This window comes from Archocentrus centrarchus, chromosome 17, assembly GCF_007364275.1.
Source record: "Archocentrus centrarchus isolate MPI-CPG fArcCen1 chromosome 17, fArcCen1, whole genome shotgun sequence".
In the NCBI taxonomy this organism is placed as follows: domain Eukaryota; kingdom Metazoa; phylum Chordata; class Actinopteri; order Cichliformes; family Cichlidae; genus Archocentrus; species Archocentrus centrarchus.
In genome coordinates this window covers 27,684,169-27,702,545 of record NC_044362.1, presented here as the reverse complement: position 1 = coordinate 27,702,545, position 18,377 = coordinate 27,684,169, and the positions used below count along the sequence as shown (strand labels likewise).

The 18,377-nt window shown below is 39.7% G+C and overlaps 1 protein-coding gene and 1 long non-coding RNA gene across 2 annotated transcripts in view; one reads left to right on the top strand and one right to left on the bottom strand.

Moving 5' to 3' along the window:
- The window catches only part of kirrel1b (kirre like nephrin family adhesion molecule 1b), a 99,165-nt gene extending 82,798 nt beyond the window's left edge, over positions 1-16,367 (top strand). Inside the window, 7 exon segments of the mRNA XM_030752390.1 lie at positions 2,189-2,405; positions 3,857-3,964; positions 7,115-7,242; positions 7,979-8,025; positions 8,027-8,054; positions 12,056-12,729; positions 12,731-16,367. Coding sequence (XP_030608250.1) covers positions 2,189-2,405; positions 3,857-3,964; positions 7,115-7,242; positions 7,979-8,025; positions 8,027-8,054; positions 12,056-12,729; positions 12,731-12,755 — 1,227 coding nt within the window. The 3' untranslated portion in view covers positions 12,756-16,367.
- Positions 2,723-7,987, bottom strand: LOC115796129 (uncharacterized). The gene is made up of 3 exons (XR_004021287.1): positions 7,689-7,987; positions 6,639-6,703; positions 2,723-2,791 (listed from the first exon to the last, which is right to left on the bottom strand). It is a non-coding gene; the product is annotated as an uncharacterized LOC115796129 (long non-coding RNA).
- Positions 16,368-18,377: the final 2,010 nt, after the last annotated feature.

The following is an 18,377-nucleotide window of genomic DNA, read 5'->3' as shown; positions in this document are numbered from 1 at the left end:
TGGTATTCACTATATATGAATACAAAGCACTATATATATATATATATATAAGTCAATGATTTCAAGCTTGCATTTTGTAAAATTTAGTCCCTTTTACCGACATTTACTCACAACCTGCTCAAATAAGACTGGACTACCTACAGACTACAGAAGCTTCTGTCGTCAAGTTTCACGCGCCTTGCTTAATGATTCTGTATATTCATATGCAGATATTATATCGTGACCCCTCACATCTATCATCACTTGGAGGTGGATATTACCTGATTGAAAGGTTAGAGATGTTTGTCTGCTGAAAGATTTCAATCTTGTAACAGTGAATTAACTTTTTTTTCCCCCCTCAATCTGGTTTCATCCAGTTGCCCTTGACTAAGGCATTACACAACCCACACCTCCTCCAGTGCTGTGTGTGGGTTAAAGGTCTTTCATTTTATCAAAGACTGGCTCAATTTTCTTTTAAAATGCCATCAGTATGACTTGAAAAATGCAATAATCACATCAAATTCAAACCAACATATCAAGACAACCAAAATCCAGACCCTCCCCAATTCAGCAAGAATTAAACTGGCCCCCCACAACTCAGTTCAGTAATCCATGAGCACCATCAATTCTTTTAAAAGAAAGCTTTCACTAAGATTGCCTTTCCAGAAAACTGCCATTGAGTATCTGCCTGAACTTGCCATACCAGCAGCTGCGTGTGCTGTTTTTCTCCTAAAGTCACTGAGAGCAATGCCTGACCAAACTCTAATTTAATTTAAAGTTATATAAGTTAAAATATAAACGGTATGGTATTTCATATAAAATTTCAAAGAACACAACTGCCCGTACGCACTCATATCACAAAAAGAAGCAAAAAGAACGGAAATAAATCCACTTATGCCATTTGAGTTTGAAGGCTGGAATGAGTGAGAGAGAGCGTGTGGGGGTGAAGTAGATCCAAATGAGAAGGAGAGAGATGGAGGGAGAGTAAAATTTTGTACCTTTCAGCGTCAATTATCCAATTGTGCAGTGCCGACATGACAGAAATCAGAGCTTTTAGAAAGCTTCAGCCCCCTGCTGCATTGGCAGAGAGCTCAGAGCGTATAATGTGATATGACATTATAGTCTAGGCTTAATGCAGAGACACAGGGACTCATAAAATATGAAGTACGATGCTGTGTGTGTGAGAGTGTGAGTGTGGGCAATGTGTGTGTGTTTCCATAATGAAAGCAATGAGAGATTGAGAAAGAGGGATGGAAATACAGACAAAGGTGGTGCAACATAATTATTGTGAAGAAGAGCGATTGAGAAAAAAACGATAGATTTGGTAGCCGGGAAAAGAAGCGTTATGCAAGACAGTCCCTGACTGAGTCTTTAATGACATCTGCTTTTTTAGTTTTTCAAGCCAGGTTAAGAGGCACATTAGCCCAACATTTGGGTGTATGTATATTTGATATTGTCATGCTCCATTTTTAATACCGCCGAAATTCTACCTCAGCAGATTTTTAAGTAGAAAAACCTGCTGGAGTTTTTAATCGCTCATGTTCCCTTGCTGCGCTGTGTGTGCGCGTCTGTTCTGTTTATGCAGAATTATTTCCTCACCCAGCCGGAAAAGTTGGTGAACACATTTTAATTAGGGAATACCGCACCAGTCGCCAAGGTGTGAAAATATAATTTGTCTTTCTTAAAATGTATTTTCTGCCCAAACTCGCTTAACCCATCTTAAGACCTGCCCATCTGTTTGACGCTTGTGTGTGTGTGTGTGCGCGCGCGCGCGTGTGTGGGTTTATGTCCGCGTGTGAGGAAAAAGTGAAATCAGCATTATTGATCCCTGAGGTTAAACTCGATGATTGCAGCAGCAAATGGTGGAGTTTAGATAAAAATCAAACAAATTAAAGATACTGGAGATTAGATCTTCATCACATTAATACAGAACTTCTATCTGCTTGGAGGAGCTGTGCTGATTAGGCACAGATTTATAAATTTGCAGATATATCGAGCCTTTAATCTTAACTCAATCTAAGACTGAAGTACACTTGCTCTGCTTTTTAAGAGGCTTTTGAACAAACAGAAAAAAATGCAAAAGCCAGTGCTCACTGCGCTCACTGCAGATTGTTTTACTTGCATCTAAAAATGTATTTTAGCAGCCTTGGCCTCCTTTCTGGCAGATTGTCCAGGTTTAGAAGTCAGACCTTTGGTGTCGTTGATGCAGGTTTGGGCGTGGAAGGAGAACGTGTGGGAAAAGGAGAAAGGAACCCTAATGGAGAGGTACACTGTGGAGCAGAGTAAACCTCCGTCTCAAGGCGGGGCTGTTCTCTCCACCCTCACCATCAACAATGTCATGGAGTCTGACTTCCACTCCCCATACAACTGTACTGCCTGGAACTCCTTCGGACCTGGCACCATGATTATCACGCTGGAGGAGAAAGGTATGGAGATCAGTTGAACATCATCCTGAATACACACATACACCGGTTACAGAAGATAAACCAGCTACTTCTAAAGTAGCCTTTCTTGCTAATATCAATTCAAATATGCTTTTTTATTTTAATTTTGTTGCATGTAATGGCATAAGATGCACTGTTGTAGTTAGGCTGGGGTAAATAAAATAATGTGATAGTTTTTTTGAGCACTTGTCCTATTTTAAAGCATTGTTAGAGTACTTTTTTTTTCTTGGAGTAATTGATTAGTAATTAGAATGAACATATTTATTGTATACATCAAGTATGTATCTGGAAGTATGTACCTGGTTTTCATGAGCTGCTTGAATACATGGATACTCATTTTCATGCTATAGTGTTGCTTGGTTACAGCACTGTGGAAAGATACATATATAAGGCAAAAAGCATAAAGGAATACAAAGATTACATGTAGCAAACATGGATGCTAACATTGCACAGGCTTTTCCCATAAGAAGCCTTTTGCAAACACAAAATATGTCAGATCCTGTTTTAGAAAAGACCATCATTCACTAATTGCTGTTAAATTTATGAGTTGTACAGTTTCCATTGTGGTTTGCAGTTTTTATGTAACTTTATGCACAAAATTCCTAAATGTTTTAAAAATTGGCTTTGTAAACAGTCTATTAGGAAGGAATTAAATTAATTTATTAGGTATTAAATACCCTGAAAACAAACTTTCTGGTTGAGCTTCTCGTCACAGGATTTTGGATCTCTTCATTTCTAGGTGCTCCTCACTCATCTATATGTGGGGCCCAATTGAAAAGGAGGCGATATCACGTACCTTCATCTACCAATCAAAATGAAGAAATTTGATTCAAAGCGTGATCACAGTTGTGCTTTGTCATTTATCTTGTGATTAACTTAAACAGCTGAGTTTTTAGGTCCTGAGTTTATTTACAGGAAAAATAAAATCTGGAGGGGAACTTAATGTCCCTGAAGATGATGTTCTTCTCTTTGTTACAAGCTCAAATGCCCTTGAACAAGATTATTAAGCCGTTGCCTCAGCCGGAGAACAGATAGATAGTGTTGTTAGTCCATTCTGGATGGTTTCATATTTTATTACGGGAGCTTGGTATGCCACATTACATTGAGAAAATGGCTTCTCCATGCTCTGTCAAACTGTTATTGTTTCAACTGTCAGATTTTGCTGGCTTCAGAAAATCTCCCAAAACATCTTTGAAAGAGAGAGAAGCAGACAGAGCTTAGATTTTTTCCCTTCACATGTTCACTTAAAGCATTTCATTCCTTGTCTGACTAGTGTGCCTTATCAACAGAACCAGCCCTCAGAGATTCAACATTAAGCTAGAACACCAGAGGATTTGTGCTTAAACGACGCTGCATCCATTCAGGTTTCTCTGACAATGAGGCAGCAGCTGTCCCTCAACCCTGTACCCTTTTTCCGCATGTGTTTGTTTCAGATATTGTTCCAGTGGGAATTATCGCTGGTGGTACGGTGGGCTCCTCCATTCTGCTGCTTATGTTCCTACTGGCGCTCGCCTTCTTCCTGTACCGCCAACGCAAAGGCAGTGAGTGCACACAGTCGCTCTCTAATGTGTTTGTGTAGGGGCACACACACACACACACACACACACACACACACACACACACACACACACACACACACACACACACACACTGTATGTGTCTATCAGTCTTTATTCCATCCACTCTCCCTAACTGTCATTCTGCTTTTCTTAGAAAAAAGGGGACACATGCCAGCCATAAAGGAAGCGATATTAATGAATATTCATATAATATGGCAAACTGCCTTCAGACGCCTACTGTACATTTCCCTTTTAATTCTTCTGACTTATATTTATAAGCTGCTTCTACACTAGATAAAGTACATAAACAACGGAGCAGGAAACAAGAGCATTCAGAGGTGAATAATATTTAAATGATGAATTCCTGTATGTTACTTCTACAGCCTGCAGCAATCCAATTAGTATTTACGAACACAAACCACGCTCCTGTTAAACAGAGAGCTAAAAACATGCGGTGTCTTTTAGTTGTTTAATTTTGAGCTGCTCCATCTCAAATAAAGAATTGGGAAAGACAGTGAAGGTGACTGGCAGAGTCCCCAGAGGGATTTTCCTGTGGATAAAAGTATGTGTTTTTTCTGGTTCAGAGCTGATAACACCTCTACAGAAAAGACACCATTTGGAAATAGGAACTCAAACAAACATCTTTGTGGCTCCAGATAAACAGCCTTTCATTTGTTGTCTACGATGCAGCTCAACACTTCACAGATTTAAATCTTTACTTTTAAGCTTTCTGGATGTGGAAGTGAGTTGTTTGCGCTGACAAATATTGACTGCCTTGTGACGGAAGCATGTTCAGTTGAGCATTTTAGGTTGCACAAGACGACATAGAAATATACTGTTTTATTACCCTAACATTGGCATGTTTACAGTGATACCTAAGATGGTCTTATCCCAGATAATTAAAGCCCTTTAAACACAGTAAATATTTAATATCAGCAGATGCATATTTTTGCTCCTTAGCAGACATACTGTATGTGACAGATAACTTATGCATTTTTGTTTGCTGTTTTTCAGCAAGTTTTCTCAAGAACTACCAAGTTGAATTTCACAAAATTTGGTGGAGAGGTGGATAATGACCAAAAAAACCCCAAACAACTTAGGGAAACTTAGGGAAAATCTTTCTTTCTTTCTTTGTCATTGCTACATTGTGTATGATTTCAGCATGAAAAAGTCCAGTGATATCCTTGCTTGCACAGTTAGGTCCAAAGGTTATTTTTGTCACTTTGTCTCTGTACACCATCATTATGGATTTTAAATCAAACAATCAAGATTTATGCAGACCTTCAGCTTTTAATTCCAGGGGTTTAACAAAAATATTGCATTAACTGTTTAGGTATTGCAGCCATTTTTATACATATTTACTGAGTCCTAATTTAACAGTGCAATAGATGCTGGGAGGAATGAGAGCTTATAGCAGTTTGTTTTGCAGCTGCTTTCTCTATAACATCTCCCTGAGGGTAATAACTCATATTCTGGAAAAATGATATGGGATGGTTCATTAACAAGTTCATGAGCCTGATGAACAACTATTTTCTTGTATTTCGATCGGAGAGACTGGTGCTCTTTGTTTCCTAGTAGGCGTATCACTGTTAAAGTCTACAATCAAGAGACGCCCTAATGAGAGGTTTACAAGAAGGTGCAAACTCCTGGTTACACTGAAGAACAGGAGCCTGGATAGTTCTGAAAAAAAAATCTTTGGATAGATTAACCAGAGTGTTGGAAACAGAAATATATGGAGAAATGGAGAAACAGCACATAATCAGAAGCATCCCACATCATCTATTGGAGGTAATGCTATAGCATGGACATGTATGGCTGCCAGTGGAAGCGGGCCGCTAGTGTTTATTGATTATGTGACTGCTGATAGAAGTAGCAGGATGAATTTTGAAGTGTACAGGACTACACTCTGTGCTCAGATTCAGCCAAATGCTGCAAAACTGATCAGACCGTGCTTCAGAGTGCAAATGGAAAATGAGCCAAAGCACACTGCAAAATCAACCCCAGAGTTTCTCAAGGTAAAGAAATGGGACAGTCTTCAGTGGCCAAGTCAGCCACCTGATTTCAAACTAAAAAAACACTAAACACTAAAAAAAATGGATGCAGAATGATCCACAAACAGAGCAGCATCTGAAGACTGGAGTGGCTGTTTTAAAGGCCTAGCAGCGCATCTCAAGGGAGGAAACACAGTTTTTGGTGATATCCATGGGTTGTACATGTCAGGAAGTCATTGACTACAAAAAAAAGAAAAAAAAAAACAAGTCTCATTGTCCAAAACGTGTTATATTTCCCTGAATCCAGACCTAATACAAAACAGCCTGGTGCAAACTTATCAAACCTAACCAAAATAATAGTGTAATATTTAATGAGAATCAAAATATATAAACAAACAAACACCCCAAACAAAAACTCTATCTACTCAAGTCATTTATTTTTTTACTGTTCATTCCAAAGCAAGAGCAGCTGAGCCAAAGTGCAAAGTTCAGTCAGAGCAGCTTAACAACCCAAGCATACCAAGATACACAGACTATGTAAGAATATGCAAAGATGATGACCGCATAAACATGACAGAAAATGAACAAAAAGAAAATACATTAAAAGCATTCTAAAAGGTGTATTAATGCATAAACACTATTCAAATCTCAGTGAAAACACCTACCTTTGGAAATGTAATAGTACCGATAAATGAATGAATGAATAAGAATGAGCCAACATCAGACAGACCTAAAAGTAAAGGACAAGAGGTGGTTAAAACTAACAAGTTAGCATATAAAAGACAATAAAACAAATAATAAATCATCCATGGCTGGACAGGCAGAGAGATCTGCAGAAAAATATTAATCTTTTTCAAAAAGTTTAATCAAAACAATTCCTGATAAGGAAATTATTACCCAAGTAGTGTGGACATCTTCTTTCACTGTTATGTCCTCATGAGTTCAAGTCTTTATATTTTTCTTTGTTTGAAGGCTGTCAGTGTGCCAAGAAAAATAATGGAGCAGAGAAGCTGAACAAATAAACAAAATACAGTGTTGCAGTTTTTCTTTGTTGCTACTTTTCTAACTAGACTGAAAAAGAAGTCAATCATTTATCTCAGCATTAACCCACAATATAACCAGTGGTTGTGTTTTCTTCCAGGTCGTAGGGGTGTCACCCTTGGTAAACCAGACATCAAGGTAGAGACAGTGAACAAAGAGACGCACAGCCTGGAGGAGGAGGCGGCCAACGTCTCCACAGCAACCCGGATGGTCAAGGCCATGTACTCCGTGAGTAGACTCCCATCTGAGTCACCGGGGGCCGTGGAGAGGAGGCGCATGGGTCAATGGCCTTAAACGTACAGATACACTGACACTAAAGGCGACTTGGCAGGAGAGGCACACACAAACATTCTCAAGTACACACACTCACACTGTGGGAACAAAGACACATGCACAAGGCCTCAAATACACACTGAAGTACACAAACCCATAAAAAGACATCAGAATACATGCACACACACACTTGACGCTAAATCGATAAAGCACAGTGAAGTATGTATGCACACACATGTATGAGGAGAAACAAACAAGGCCAAGAAAACACATTCATTCACAGATACAACAAAAGACAAGCTCGAAAAAACGTGTTTTTTCCCCTCACTGCACACATATTTGCGCACATGAAAAACACAAAAATAATGGACACCAACACATATACAGATATACACACTCACTTTAACATTGTGTTCCTTTTAGAGAAGAATTCAACCCCGGAAGTCCTGGAGAATCTAATCGACGCGGCTCCTTTGACGCGGTTTTAAACCTCGGGCAAACACCTTTTTCTCCAACAACTAAACGTTTCTCGTCTTCCGCTCTCTTGGGATTCAAAACCTGAAACTCTGTTTTCCTCTCCCCTCCTCTCTTCCTCCTCCTTTCCTTTCTCACCCTCCCTCTTTCCGTGTGTGTGTTTCGTTGTTTGATGGTTTAGTTTCTGCCCTCTGTTTCCCTCTCTCCCTCCACTCAGCCATTCAAAGACGACATGGACCTGAAGCAGGACGTCAGAAGCGGAGAGCGACACCCGGGAGGAGTACGAGCTCAAGGTGAGATGAGTCAGAAGATATTTTGGCATGCTAACACTGGATGGAAAAAAAATCAACACTTATCTACAGCATCTTTGGACATTTGGCATGGCGCATGAGATTTGTGATCATGTACGTCAGTGCCTGCTGCACTTTTTCTTCAGGTCCAGCATTTACATCACAGTTAAAAGCTACTTTTTTTGTAATGACACCTTTTTTCAGCATGAGTGACTCTGTCCTCACCTGTCCTGGTATAGGGACCTCCCACTATCTGTATCTGGATTCAGTTATAGAGTCAGGATTCTGCATTTTCAGGCAACATGACGCTGCTGTGGCTGCAACACTGCATAGTTTTCACTTGTCTAGACTAAATATAAGTAAATAGAATAAACAGAACCAAAGATGTTTAGCATAAACATGCTGTGAGGATTTCTTTATTCACGATAATCAGGTGGTCAAATTTAATGTTAAAATTTTGATTAAGAGTTGATAATTTTAAACATAGCTGTTCACAGATTACTGTACACAATTGAGCAAGCAATGAGGATTTCAGCAATGAGAGAATTTGCTGTACAGCGTAAGCAGTCTTTACACTGTCCTGTATATTAGTCTTTTTTTGGCATAGTCAACTGGTTGTGGACACGGCAGATGGTGGTTGCTTAGAGGAATTTATATTGATTTCACTGGTAGACGAAAAGCGGTGCAAATTCAGAGAAGAAGAGTCAAAAAGTCAAAAACATTGCTTTGAATTTAGCCCACACTGCCAAAGGCAAAGAGCCTGTGGAGATGTGGAAAGCTCTTTGTAAACAGTCCTAGCCTTGATGCGCTTAAATTGTCCCTTCAACTTTGTCAGAAAATAAAAAATATAACAGGTCACTGGGTCTAATCCCATTTGTAATTATTAAAGTTCTGACAATACTGAAAGTAGCTGTAAATGAAGACCATCTTTCTCAGTAAAATTTTGCATTTAATAATGAAACTCCATGTAAACATGTAACTAGTCCTTTCAAAACACACACACTGTGTGCTGCATCACTTGCATATCATTACATTTTTGTACACAGCATGAATTAACGGCACATCACCATCATCACAATGATAATTAGGATAATAAATAAATTTGTATTTTTACTTTATTATACACTTTACATTATACGTTCTTTTGATTTGTTTTTTTTTTTGTTTTTTTTGGCAGCAGTATATTAACACCATAATAAGGTAAAAATATTCACCACTTGCTTAGAATACTAGCTCTTTAGTAGTCAAGCAGTTTCAGCTGCTTTGGTGTAATGAAAATTAGAGGTAACAATGAGACAACCCCCCCCAATACAGGAATGCTTTTACAGGTGGAGGCCACTGACCCTTTTCCCTCCTCATCTTTTCTGACAGTTTTTTCCACTAGTTTTGATTCTGGCTGGGGTCAGTGTCACTACTGGTAGCATGAGGCTATACCTGGACCCTACAGAGGTTACACAGGTAGTTTCAGCTCCTCCAGGATGGCACATTCAATACTAGGGTTTAATATTTTTCCGAAAATGACATGAATCAGAATCAGAATCAGAATCAGAAGGTTTTTATTGCCATATGGGTGAACAGGTTCACAGCATTAGGAAATTGCTGCGGTACTTCGTGCTTACAGAAAAAAAACAAATAAGTATAAAAAACTATAAGACAATATACAAGTATACAAATTGCAAATATACAGAGATATTAGTGCTATAACTATAACACAATATTACAAAATTACAAAATATACGTGCCAGAGACTAATTAAAAGATAAAAGAATGCAAACTATATTCCACTAATATGTACATCAGTGCAATCAGACAGGTGCATCAAATCCCGGGAAAAAGTTTATTTATTTATTTATTTATTTATTTTAATTAGGCCTTCTGTAGCCTGTGTCGGCCTTAACCTATTGTGATATTGTAGATGTAGCTTTCCAGCTATGTCCTGTTATGCCCAGTAGGGGGCAACGTCGGCTTGATTACGCAATAAAACCTACATCTCGACATTCGAGTGCTCGAGCTATGCGTGTTGTATCGTTCCTCAACACTCCCTTAACAAATATAATTAGAATATTCCTCCATTGTACATGGAAATATACCAAGATATTTTACAACTGCTGGTGCAAAACAATACGGTTCATCTCCACAGCATTGATAAAGGCTCAGCCACGCTGTCGTGGCGACATCTGTTTGGCTATATCTCCACCAGTGGAACGGCTGTAATAGTCATTGAAAAGTTAACTACCGTACTACACTATAATATGACATAACACAGGGCCTTGAGTAATGCACTACGACTTGGTCATTGCCATTCTGGCAACAGCAAATTTATAACACCGTGTCTGAGGGTTAAAGTAGGTTCGCTGTGAATCGTCTATTGAAAAACTGGCCAATCCTTATAGCCTAAAAAATATACATTTTACTCAACTCCATTTAAAAGCGAAATATGTTAAAGCAATCTATTTCATGATAATTTCTTCACACATTAGGCCCGTATCCTAATTCACGATTGTTAGTAAGCGGCTGCAAACGAGGAAAGAAACACTCGAAGTTAAAACAGATATTTCTTTATTGTTCAGGCAGGCATATTTTTATAGGCTATATAATGCAGCTATAACAATATATAATATAAAATTATATAATACAAAATACCTTAGGGTAAACACATTACCTACGATTTCAACAAATTAAAGAGGAAAAAAGTACAACTGTGTAATACCTCTATTAAAACGCTTGAGATGAAGGCTGAAGCTAAACGGAGGCTGAACGTGCCTGAAATGAAGAGTAATGCTTTTTGCATTAAATGAACCCTTCTCTCAATATTTCCTTAAATTTAACATTCTGAAGCTTTCTTTTCTTCTGAAAGTCAAATCGAAGCGCGCGACTTTTTCCCGGTTTCCCGTCTAACGGTTTCCGGAAACGGAAATGGTTCTGATCGCATTTCCCGGGAATCCCGGATCCCGGGATTAAACCTAATCAATACGTGCCATTGCCAGAAGTTTGGTGTGTCTCCCAGCACAGTCTCATGTCTTAAGGAGGCAGGCAGTTACTTTAGGAGAGCTGGACAGTCGTTAATCTATCAGCAGGACCAGTATCTGTTCTTCATTCAGGGGGGAACAGGATGAGCACTGCTGGCACAAATAAAATTATACAAATACAAAATGACCTCCAGCAGGCCACTGTGTGAATGTCTCTGACCAAACAATCAGACCCAGACTTCCTGAGAGCAGGTTCACCCTGAACACATATGAGCACATGTGTTGAAAGGGTCTGCACTTGGACCCACTGTCAAACCCTATGGTCCTGGTCCTCCCGGTGCACAATAATGTGGCGACAGTATGCAAGCCATTCCTGGAAGAGAAAGAACTGATACCATTGACTGGCCCCCACGCTCACTACTGACCTAAATCCAATAGAACCCCTCTGGGACATGTTGTTGTTTCAGTCCTATCTGACACCGGCCAGGTTGCAGACTGTCCGGCACCTCAGTGATGCCTTGGTCCAGATCTGGGTGGAGATTCCCCAGGACACACATCATCCGTCATCTCGTTAGGAGCATATCCCGATGTTGTCAGCATGGATACAAAAGCATGTGGGGGCCTCACAAACTACTGAGTGCCATTTTAAGTTGCTGCAATGAAATTTAGGCAAAATGGACTAGCCTAGGCTGCAAAGCAGCCACTGATTTTTTTACATTTGATGTTTGGGGTGTCTTTGAATTCAGCCTCTGTATGTTGATATTTTTCAATTCCATCAAACGATGTAGCATCCTTTCATTCCTAACACATTACCCAGTCCAGCATGATTTTTTTCTCCCATTGAGATCTGATGTGGTAAAGTTTCAAGTGTTCTTTATTTTTGGAGCAGTATTATATATATATATATATATATATATATATATATATATATATATATATATGGTATGTCGGAGTGAGTGGTTATTGTTACATTTGACACTACAATAGAAATATTAGGATTTACTGAAAGATGAACATTCTCTTTTCTGATCACAGGATCCAACCAACGGCTACTACAATGTCCGTGCCACCACCCACGATGAGGCGCGCCCCCAGTCCCGTGTTGTCCACTACCAGGGAGAGTTTCGCTCTCCAAACCCAACCAGCGGACCAGCAGGAGCCACTTCCAGTGGACCCCCAGCTTCTGCCAGCGGCGCCGTTCCCCCTAGCGCAGTGCCAGGTTCAAGAGCAGGCTGCTACGACCCCCGTCCACCTTCCAGGATGTCCCATGCTACCTATGCCCAATTTAACACCTTCTCCAGGGCAGCACAAAGCCAGCAAGCCCCTGCTAATCCAGCTCTTCAGTCACCTGGAGATTACCCTGGAGACTGCGGTCTGCTGGACAGCACCACCCAACTGGCTTATGACAACTACGGATACCCTTCCCAGTATCCCAGCTACCGCATGGGCTTTGCTCCACCCATAGAGGAAGGGCCAGCCTATGAGATGTACCCAACAGGACAAGGGACAGGACCAGGTCCAGGTCCAGGTCCAGGTCCAGGTCCAGGTCCAGGTCCAGGCCCAGGGCCAGGGCCAGGGCCAGGGCCAGGGCCAGGGCCAGGGCCAGGGCCAGGGCCAGGACAGCAAAGTCCCGAAACTGGACTGGGAAAGTATGGAAGCTCCACTCGCTTCTCATACTCATCTCCACCCTCTGACTATTCCCACAGACACACAACGGATGCAGACTCATGTGTGAGAAAGTGATACACATGCTTTTGGACTTGCTTTTTGCAGCAGCAGTATGTATTACACATAAACACAAAAAAAAAAAATCTTTGAAATTTCAAAGATCTTTGAGATTCCCACTTGTCTGTACATTAACATCTAAGAATCTGTTTTCCGTTTTCATCCCAGCCACTGCATGGTATTCGGCTAATTTTGTGAGTTCATTAAACACCCAGCAGTTAGCAGCATTGCATATGATACGGTTCACAGCAATACATACAACACATGCACAGTGATATTCATAAACATTTAAGAAGATCTTCTGTCTGCAATGTTTATGCTCCAATAAAAATAACAGCGAGAGCCACAATCAAGAGAAAACAGACAAAAAAAAAGACAAGAAGAGCACTTTGAAGACACGACGAAGAAGAGGAGCTTAGGATCCTTTCTCTTCCAGCAATTCTCATCTTGCTCTTGGACTGTTTCCCTCCATCACACGGTCCTGCCGCCCCATCTCTGTAAATAAGCGCACATGGAGATTAGGGTCATTTTAAAGTTGTTTCCTTGTACAAAAATATAGATTGTGATGCAGTACTGTGACCTACAGCAAACCCCTCTGCTAGTCACACTTTTCACATTTAGTGACTCTAACATATTGCAGAACACACACATGCAAACACAGACATGCACACAGATCTTTACAAACCTATTTGTTTCTATGTATTGCATCAATGGGGCAGCTTGGACTACGACTATATGTGGCACTTTTTGACTCCCCTTCCTCACTAACACTCGCCCAATGGCCATTTCTTACAAGATCTACCTTGATTTAATTGGGACAAAGCTTCTTAAGGTGAGTGACCAGAGTGCCAATGCTTATGTGCCAACACATACAAACTATTAAGATGTGTCTTCTTTTGTAAAGCGTGGACAATGACAATGCTCTGGTTGACGAGATTTTGTACATGCCACATCTAAGATGACCGGAGCAGTAGCAAGTGTCTCTATGCTCCTTCCCATCCCCCATCGTTCATTTTTATTATCATGATACATTTCACTCAAGGTCAATGCTACAAACAGGTTTTTTGTGAAAGCGCTTTTTCATTAAATGAATTTCTGCAATTTGTACAAAAAGATACCTCCCCTATCCTCAAGTGTCGATAACGTATGTGTTTCTATCACTTGCACAGTAGAATAGATTTTTTTTCCATATTTATACGGAACGGAATTGAAAAAAAAAAATGGCATTCAGAAACATTTTATAATATTTTTATAAGGAGTTGCGGACCAAAGGTTCAGCGTTTTGGGTGACACTTTTTAATGTGTATGTGGCATCGTAGTGGAGATGTTCCTTTAAAAAGAGATGGATGGTGTTTTTAAAGTGGATGTTGTAGATTTAAATTAGAAAAACATGAAGAGCTTCACTTCAGAATGATGAATATCCGGCAAAGGCTAATCTGTTTGATGGATATCTTTGTTTGGAGTGAAGCTCTTTCTTTGACTTCCAGTCTTCTGACTGGACTGCCTTTTTCAAACAGTGACGACATTCAATTGATGGATGGAGAAGAAACAGCCGCTCGGTTTGAGCTGCGCTGCAAACATTGTGAGCAACGAGAAGGTTCAAACATATCAAAGTGAAAGGACAGAGGGTTCTATCTAGCTCATATGGTACTTTGTACATTTAAAGTATGTTTAAGTATGCTGGTTTCCTTACTGCAACAGATATTTGGTGGTATGTTATGTCCAAGATTTTTCCATTATGCTGTGTTTTGGTGCGTGTGATTGGCCTTTAACCCCCCCGGGTTATGATTAGCATTTAAAACGTTGCTCCTATAAGGTGTCATTGAATAGCAGTTGGGAAATTTGCCATGAATATCCCCCTGAAACTGTTAAAGTTTGCACACTCAGCTTTGTTACTGAGATTTTGCTGGACTGATTCATAAGTTCAAAATTTCCAGACATTTGTTGATTAGATGCGACGTTGGCAGCATCATCAGTCTTCACTATATACTGACCTTTAGGTTATAAGGGTCCACAGCTAATCTGGATTTTTCTACTTTTATTGTTCACAGAACAATATGACAGTGCACATTTTAGCATCTCCTGGGAATTTTACCTTTTCCTGAGAACACATACTGCACTGTGTGTGCTTTACTGGACAGACACAGCTAAGGGAGGCTGAAAGCAATAAAGGTTCACCCACTTGTGTCTTTATTCTACAGTTAAAACTGAGAACAGATAATAGTGGTGTTTTAAAAATAAGACCCCAGGCTGCAAAGGGAAGCCAGAAATCTCAGCACCTCCAGAGGTAATCATTGAGTGTATCAGCCACCCTATCAGCCCCTCTCGGTATATTATGGTAATTGTGTGCTAAGGGGCTGTAAAAAATGTATTTATTGCCTCTGTTTTGAATAAACACGGAAATGAAACCACAGACACACCGTTTCTGATTAGAACATCAGCTTGAACCTTGTAGCTCCAAGGTCACTATATAAACCTTTTCGGAGAAAAGAATGGCAGATGGAGCAGCCTTTTAAATTTATATGGTTATCACAGCCTTGGTATTGCATACTATTACCTCTTTACAACCTTTTTTTTTTTTTACAGAGTTGTAGCTGTGCAGTATTTTGCATCTGACTTGCAATGTCATTACGACCTTGTGTAGAAGGAGTACTTTTGACACAGAGGAGGTACTGAGGCCAACAAATACATGGCCGGGCCATCCAGGTACTTAGTTTTTACCTCTTTACTGTTTACGGTTTGTTGACAGTGGGAACATATGAATATGTAAAAGACACCACAGATGCCAAAAATGCAGAACATGTGTTTAGATTTGGTTCAGCAATGAAAAAAATGTGTGATTTGGAAGGGAATGTGGAGGTGTTTACTCCACTAGGTTGTTATTTTATGTCCTTTTCCCCTTTTCTCCATATGTACCTCTCACTGCGACGTGTGCTGATACTCTTTGCTCTACTCTCTCCCCTGTGTCATATTAATAACCACCTACAAGCTTCCAAATTTAGAGGATGAACCTGTCTTTTCATGGAAAAAAAAAATCATCACATCATTGCAAACCTATCATAGCTTTCTTCCAAGATTACAGCGTATGGGGTCGGTATATCTATCTAGCTTGCATAAATGTTTGTATGTCGAGTGTCTTTTTAGAGAATATATAGCTTCATGAGCTCATGACATTCATCCATTGTTAAATTATTTCATAATCATGTTTCTTTTCAAGGAAATCTGTATTTTAAATATTTTTTTTTGTATTACTTTCTAGTGATTCATCATTACCACTATATTTGACAGTGTGCGTATTAACTTTTAAAGACAGTATTTTATTTTATGTTGTATGCATCAGATAGATGGGTTCTAATTAATCAACCCAGTGGAAAGTGAGAAGGGTTTTGTGCATCTCTGGCCAAAAACGACTGCCCAGCCAGGCCACAAATAGCCAAAATTCTGTCTCAACTAGGCCAACACAGGCTAGATTCAGGCCAGACCCACAGCTAACTGCTCTGTTCCATGCTGTGCTGTGCTGTGACATCCCCGGCCAAGAGTGACTGAAGTGGCTCGGTGTCCATTTTTACCTTTTGGAGTTTCCAGTGAGTGCCAAAAGACTGTGCAAAAAAAAAAAAAAAAATGAACTGAGCAGAAAAACAAATGCAGCAGCCATTTGTGTTTATTGTGTTTATGTAAGCTCACATGTGGCAGTGTGTGTGCGCGCGAGGGAGTGTGAGTGTGTGCGCGCGTTTTGGCTACTTGCTACCCAAGCGTGTTCCCATGTCATTAGAAATATGTGGGGACCACTGGGCTTTAAAAATTAGGGTTTGACTGATATTTTCAGCAAATATCACAGATCAAACAGTCATGCTGTCACTTGCTGGTATGATGGAGATCACTCCTGACCACAGCTAGGCTACTCAAAAATGTTAAATTTAACAGTTAATATTCTTTTTAAATATTATTGCAGCCCCATTACTAAATCATGTTAGTGTAGGGTCATTACCTTCCAATATAAAGTGCCTGGAGGCAACTGTTTGTTGTGGTTTGGTGCTATATAAATAAATTGAACTGAATTGAATAGGTGTATGCTCTGCTATCCAGTTTCTAACAAACATGATTGATATGAGATCAAAATAGTACTGTATCCCAAGGTAATGTTTTAGTTTCTTTTTATTAACCTATAATAGTGCAGAAATTTTAATCACTGATGGCAGATTTAACTTTTTCTAATTTAAATCAAATGATTCAAATGAAAAACTATGAGAAATACACTTTCTATATTAAATAAAAATGACACAAAGGGACACAGTGGAGTATATTACAAAGAAAGTAACCCTGCCTCCCAAATGCATATTGGTTATTAATAAACTCAGTGTCACAGTACAATGTTACTGTCCATTAAAACCTTCTCCAAACAGTTAATCACAGCTCAGCATTCATGACTAGTCAGGCTGAGGTTGGAGAAGTACTCCGTATCCAAGTTTTGAGGATGGTCTTTTATATACAAAAAAAAAAGTGCAAGGTTTATTTACAAGTTAACTAATTAGAGCCACAAAGAGCCTTTCTACTTCCTATTAACCACACTGTACTCAGATCAGATGCAAGTCAACTAGAAGCTGTTCAAAAACTAGCCCTCAATGAATGGCACAGACATTATTTAAGAGATGGATGTAGCTTCCAGGTCTGACAAGTGAAATGAAAGCAGAGGAAGTCCTTAAACCTGCATTCTTTCTTCACCAGCAGGGGGTAACTCTGATATTTGGGGTGGGGACCAAAGTGTGACATCACAGCTGCTAAGATGTTTTATATTCAATCTATGATGAATAGCAGCAAATGGAGTCAATCAGTAAAAATAACGGTAGACAAAAAAGCCCAGTTTATTCTAGTGTTCACAGATATAATATCAATCATATGGCAGGACTGATCTACATTTGCTCATAAAACTTTATCATTCTGCTAATGCATGCTGATTGGCCCGTGAAGGATTTACAGCAGGACATCCTGACATTACAACAGCCTTTAGAAGTGCTGTTAAAACAGAAAGATGTGTGTGTTGCTTTAGGTTACTGACATTAAATAAAAAAAAGTGTGAAGCTGGATGCTTGATGCTATATTAACACTTAGGGTAACGTTAGATGCTTTGACCCGATCCAAACTCTTGGACCTTCGTTTGAATCGAAGGACCAAGATTTCTGAGCGCTCTTGAGCGAACACTATTATCATTTTACCTTCCATAATGTGCCCTGTTAGAATAGGGAGGGTTAATGGGGCTTAGCAAATTGGTCAGTTCAGTTTAATTATCAGGCTCATTGCCCTTCTATTGGTGATAAAATCTTAAGGATTCTAACTTTAAACCGCTTTAAAATGCTGCACTCCATAACATGCATACATTTATCTTCTTGATACTTAAAATGTAACAGGTAAACAATGTACATGTGGCATTTTGGGGAAAAAATGAAGTGCCCTTTGTTGCCTTTCAAACAATATATCAGTCAAACCCTAGTAAAAAGCAGAACAGCTGGTGAAACAGACTGAAGGAGACACTGGGTAGCCTTAGGGCACAAGGAAGAAGCTGAACCGGTCCACTTGTCCCTCATCCAGCTGCTGAGCCTGTCTGCTCTCTGAAACAGCTGCATGAGTGAACAAG